This window comes from Rhagoletis pomonella, unplaced genomic scaffold, assembly GCF_013731165.1.
Source record: "Rhagoletis pomonella isolate Grant_MI unplaced genomic scaffold, Rhpom_1.0 Rhpom_scaffold_00003, whole genome shotgun sequence".
NCBI lineage: Eukaryota > Metazoa > Arthropoda > Insecta > Diptera > Tephritidae > Rhagoletis > Rhagoletis pomonella.
In genome coordinates, this window is record NW_023458557.1 from 42,246,362 (window position 1) to 42,252,068 (window position 5,707).

At 48.6% G+C, this 5,707-nt stretch overlaps 3 protein-coding genes across 3 annotated transcripts in view; all 3 read left to right on the top strand.

Annotated features, from left to right (window-relative positions):
• The first annotated feature begins 482 nt into the window (after window positions 1-482).
• LOC118736238 lies at window positions 483-1,514 on the top strand. Its single transcript, XM_036466327.1, has one exon. It carries the CDS (start codon window positions 483-485, stop codon window positions 1,512-1,514), a length of 1,032 nt encoding a protein of 343 aa, XP_036322220.1.
• A 328-nt stretch (window positions 1,515-1,842) lies between these two features.
• Window positions 1,843-2,546, top strand: LOC118736239. Its single transcript, XM_036466328.1, has 2 exons — window positions 1,843-1,889; window positions 1,937-2,546. Exons 1-2 carry the CDS (start codon window positions 1,843-1,845, stop codon window positions 2,544-2,546), a joined length of 657 nt encoding a protein of 218 aa, XP_036322221.1.
• A 324-nt stretch (window positions 2,547-2,870) lies between these two features.
• Window positions 2,871-5,707, top strand: part of LOC118736240 — an 8,866-nt gene continuing 6,029 nt past the window's right edge. Inside the window, 2 exon segments of the mRNA XM_036466329.1 lie at window positions 2,871-3,101; window positions 3,103-5,375. Coding sequence (XP_036322222.1) covers window positions 2,871-3,101; window positions 3,103-5,375 — 2,504 coding nt within the window.

Here is a 5,707-nt window from a genome sequence, read left to right on the forward strand (position 1 = left end):
AGATGAAGATGAAGATGAAGATGAAGATGAAGATGAAGATGAAGATGTTCAAGAGTTACAGTAAGGTATTGGCCACAGGCAACGTTGGGCATCGTTAGTACAGGAACATACCTACATTCAGCTCTGCTCATCAACACCCGCTGAATGCACCAATACAACCAACATTAGTTCATTTTTGCAATGTCATCGCTTAACATCCATATTATGCGTATTATTATTGTTCTCGCTCTAGCGTTAGACGTTGTTATAGCTGATGTACTTAAGAGTAGAACACATATGTATGTATTTTGCTCATATACTTCTGTATGTATATAAAGAGTATCTGGTGATCATAGGGTAGAATATTCAAGAACGTGAATCAATAAACAAGTGAAAGTCACTTATTCGTTTTTATTTTGGACAACGTGGTTTCCTACTTGCCGAATTCATTCCCAAACATTTTTTGGTGCCTCCTGTGAGGACGATCGCAAATATACTGCGATATGGCGAGTTTAAATCTGCGTGCATCTGCACAATCATCAATTGTTCGTCTTGGGAAAATTACCGAGGCGGCCAACTTTGATCCAGATCCCATAGAGTGCGAGGTTATGCTGGCGCAAGTGAACAAACATTTTGAAAGGTTTGCAGAGTATCACGCGGATCTAGTATCTCTTGCACAGGCCAGCGAATTGGAAGCCCACGACGAATGTTTCGCTGCTACTGAAACGCTCTATACCAATATTTGTGTTCGAGTGCGTAGGAGAATGGGCGGTAAAGGCAATTCAGAGCCCAAGCCTCCTGTGACCAGTCAACAGGATATGCGGTTAGATCCAATTAAAATTCCAGTCTTTGATGGTGATCCGGCGAATTGGTTGTCTTTCAAAGACCTGTTTGAATCACTGGTCCACAACCGCACTGACTTAGATTCCAGCTACAAGCTGAGTAAATTGCGTCAACATGTCAATGTAGATAACGTGCCATTGGTTGGAGGCCTATACACCGGTGGCTACGAGGACATGTGGAAGGAAATGAAACGTAGGTATGACAATAAGCGTTTGTTAGTTGAGGCGCAGGTTAACCACCTCCTGGATTTGCCGAATCATCCAACGGAATCACAGAAGACCCTTCTTCGAGTTGTCGACACCGTACAAAACGCTATGCGAGCGCTAGCTGTAATGGATCTTCCAGTAACTCAATGGGATGCACTCACAGTGCCACTTCTGCTGCCCAAGCTACCAACTACCACGCGGTATGAGTTGGGCATGAGTCTCCAGACTAACAACATTCCCAATTTGCATGACTTCATAACATTCATTGAGAAGCGCGCAAACAATTTGCTTCAGGCGGCTTCTAATGTAGCAACGACGCATCGACAACCAGCAACACGGTCTGTCAAGGCACATGTAGCAGCCGTTAATTCATCTCAAGCTTCCCGTTCAAGGAAGGCGGCCAGTATTTCTTGCCCATTGTGCGCAAGTTCACATCGCCTTCACAAGTGTCAGCGGTTCCTCAACCTTCCGGTAACAGAGCGCTAGGACACCGTGAAGCGGCTCTCACTGTGCTTCAATTGCCTCAGCGTCGACCATGGGGCGCGAGATTGCCCGTCGCGGGATTGTATACGCTGCCATCACCGGCACCACACACTTCTCTGCAGAGAAGAAGATACAGTCAGTGCACCAGCAGCCGAAGTAACGAACACATCAGTAGTGCCGACTCGTAACTCTAAGCCAGGTATATCTGTAGAGCACACGCCGCAGGTATACTCACGACAACAATGACAGTCAGAGCCGGTTCGGTCTATTCTTGTCCACGGTGAGCGGACCGTTTTACTAGCCACAGCAAAGGTTCGTCTTGTGGATCATAATGGACAACAACACACTTGTCGTGCCCTCTGTGATATGGGTTCCCAGGTGAGCTTAATCACTGATTCTTTAACTAAACGTATGGGTCTCCGTAGAAAACCAGATGAGGTCCGAATCGAAGGCATCGGTTCTAGCACCGCGGTTTATACCAGAGGCAATGTGACTGTTAAGATGCAACCTACAATTGACAGCAACACTGAGTTCAGACTGGAGGCGTATGTTGTGCCGATGATAACCTCAACTACACCAAGCGCAACGATCGATCCGGCAGCCTGGACTCATTTGAAGGATTTGCCGCTGGCGGACCCAACGTTTGGTAGCCCGGGTCGGGTGGATTTGCTTCTCGGTGCTGAGGTGCTTAAGAATCTCTTTCTGGAAGGCTTAATTCGGGGATCTGCAGAACAGCCTTGCGCCTTGAATACACGGCTTGGTTGGGTAGTGTTTGGGCCAGCTCATGGTAGTTCACCACAATCCGTACAGCTCACATCGCATGCTGTCAAACGCGTCAACGAACAACGACTCGACAAACTACTTCGAAGCTTCTGGGAACTCGAAGAGCCAGCTGTGGTATCAGAAACTCGGGAAGATGATTGTGAAAGGGTATTCACCAACACCTTTACACGCGCAACGGATGGCCGGTATCAGGTGCAGATCATATTTAAACCAGATGCACCCTCCATTGGTGATTCCTACCAATCGGCATAACGTCAGTTTCTACAACTGGAACGGAGATTAGCGAACGACGCTGATCTACGCGAGCAATATACGGCTTTCATGAGGGAGTACATAGCTCTTGGCCATATGGAGGTAAGCCAGGAGTTAATTACGGACGCTCATCCTAGTTACTTTATTCCCCATCATGCTGTTACTGCCAAATTTCGGGTTGTGTTTAATGCCTCTGCAAAGACCTCGAATGGCGTATCACTGAACGACGTGCAATTCTCGGGCCCACAGCTACACCCAAACTTGGTCGACATTCTTCACCGTTTTCGCAAATTCAGCGTAGCCATCACTGCAGACGTGAAGAAGATGTTCCGTCAAGTCTTGGTCGACCAACGTCATAGAAAATGGCAAAAAATTCTTTGGCGTGAAGCTTCCGACGTTCCTCTACAAATATACGAATTGACAACGGTGACGTATGGAATGACTTGTAGTCCATTCAATGCGGTACGAGCGCTGCGTCAATGTACGCAGGATAATTGTAAGGCCATCAGTGAACCCAGCCGGGCTGCCGCAGCGCAACATAGCATCCTTTATAATTTTTTACGTAGACGACTATCTGGACAGTGTCGATACGTCCGAACTAGCAATCACGCGGGCACAAGATGTGGAGACCATCTTGAAGCAAGGTCAATTTGTGTTGGGGAAATGGAACTCCAACTGCTCACACACGCTTGCTACCATCACTGGTTCGACAATGTCTGCATCCGAGCTGGAGTTGAACTATTCAGCGACGAAGGTACTCGGTTTGCATTGGGATCCGTTGCATGACGAGCTCTTCTTCACGGTACGGGGGTTCGACGAGTCAGCGATGCCTACCAAACGGACAGTGCTTAGCGACGTAGCTAGATTGTATGATCCGACTGGCTTATTGGCACCGGTTGTCATTGTGGCAAAACTCTTTATCCAGGATCTGTGGAAGGCGGGATTGCAGTGGGATTCGGCACTGCCACCGGACCTGCTCAATGCTTGGTTAATATTCCGCAACGGGTTAGCGGACATTTCACGACTTCGGATTCCACGTTGGCTAGGCATGCGTGCCGATTCGATGGTGAGGCTCCATGGTTTCTGTGATGCTAGTCGTAAGGCATATGCAGCTGCGGTGTGTGTCCAGACGGTGGATCACAATGGTAATTCAGGTGCAGTTCTGGTTGCTGCAAAGACGAAGGTCGCTCCGGTCAAGGAAGCGACCATACCACGCCTTGAGCTATGTGGTGCCCACCTACTTACAATCACTATGAACCACGTCCGCCAGGCTCTTGATCTACAAGATGTCCCTTGCATATATTGGTGCGATTCAACTGTTGTATTATGCTGGATCCGCAAGGCACCTTCAGCTTTCAAACAGTACGTTTCGAATCGAGTCGCTTTCATCCAGGCCAATTCGGATGTAAATTCCTGGAACCACATCCGATCGGAGCTTAATCCGGCGGATTGCGCAAGCAGGGGCTTGGCGCCATCTGGTCTAGAAAGTCATCGACTTTGGTGGGCCGGACCGACATGCATCCATCAACACACAACCGTAGGATCGGAACCAGTTACGATGACGGAGGAAGACCAGCACATTTTTAGATCCGAATCTCGCCCTTTGTATACGCTAGTATCTCGTGTTGACTGCCAGTGGCTCATGACATCAGGTGACGGTAATCGTGTACCTCTCATAGAGAGGTTTAGCACGTTGGGGCGTCTTCTCAACACCACGGCGCGTCTTAGACGCATACTACCGTTATTTCGAGGCAACAGAGGGGTTGTGGTCTCCGCCGAAGAGCAGAACTGGGCGCTGGTCTTACACATTCGTCAGGCACAAGGTAATACTTTCAAACAGGAAATTAAAGCACTTGTATCTAATTCCAGAATTGAGGGTCGCAGTCCACTTCGACCCCTAAACCCGTTTCTGGATGAAAATGGAATATTGAGGGTTGGCGGCCGACTAACCAACGCTGACATGAGTAACGATCAGCGACACCAAAACATAGTCCCACGCGGCACTCTAGCAGATTTGATGGTCGCAGATGCACATCAGCGCTGCCTTCATGGTGGCATACAGCAGATGCTCCAGTTTCTCCGACAACGTTTTTGGCTCATATGTGCGCGGGCCCAGGTAAAATCTTACATCTGGAGGTGCACCGTATGTCGTAGACATCTGCAAATTATGCAGCGTCAACAGATGGCGTCGTTACCAAAGGAACGTGTCCTTGTTGCACCACCATTTTACCGCAGTGGCTTGGATTACTGCGGCCCCTTCCATGTTCGAGTTGGCAGCAAGCGCTCAGCAGTTACGACAAAAACCTATGCAGCCATTTTCGTTTGTATGGCATCGCGTGCAGTTCATATTGAGCTGGCAGAAGACTTGAGTACACAAGCATTTATAAACGTGTACGACCGCTTCGTGAGTCGACGAGGCATCTGCGCTACCTTATACAGCGATAATGGTACTCAGTTTATTGGTGCGAATCGACAAATGCAGGAGGATTTACAGGCATGGGTGAACGTGTTTGCACAACAACACCTGGTGGCTGTAGGAACCCACTGGAAGTTTATTACACCATCGTCACCTCATCACGGTGGCCTTTGGGAAGCAGCGGTGCGTTCTGCCAAAAAGCATCTATTGCGAGTCATGGGTCGTCAAACAATGCGCTTCCCCGAGCTCTACACTCTTTTGACGCGTATAGAAGCCTGCCTCAACTCACGGCCATTGCTGGCTTTATACGATGACCCAGAAGGTGGTGTAGCGCTCACTCCGGGTGATTTCATTATTGGCCGCCCGTTGAATTGTCGTCCGGAACCTCCATTACCAGAAGTTCCAGGAAATCGGTTGCATTATTGGCAACGTCTTCAACGAATGCTGGAGCACTTTTGGCGTCGCTGGCAAAGCGAATACATAAATACCCTTCAGTCTCGCAGTAAATGGACTAGACCGGAGCCAAACATACAGCGCGACGACGTCGTTCTCATACGGAATGAGAATCTCCCCCCAACATTTTGGCGCATAGGAAGGGTCATTGACGTGCATCCGGGTAGTGATGGTTTGGTTCGCGTGGTCACCATCGAATACAATCCTAACCAGAAAAACTCGAACGGACTTTTTACCAAACACCGATCTTCATCTTCATCTTCATCTTCATCTTCATCTTCATCTTCATCTT

Bases quoted from the DNA above. Each gene is read 5' to 3' on its own strand.
- LOC118736239 (XM_036466328.1), top strand. From the start codon at position 1,843: ATGGACAACAACACACTTGTCGTGCCCTCTGTGATATGGGTTCCCAG. The intron at 1,890-1,936 runs GTGAGCTTAATC...GGGTCTCCGTAG, and splicing joins TCTGTGATATGGGTTCCCAG to AAAACCAGATGAGGTCCGAA.
- LOC118736238 (XM_036466327.1), top strand. From the start codon at position 483: ATGGCGAGTTTAAATCTGCGTGCATCTGCACAATCATCAATTGTTCGT.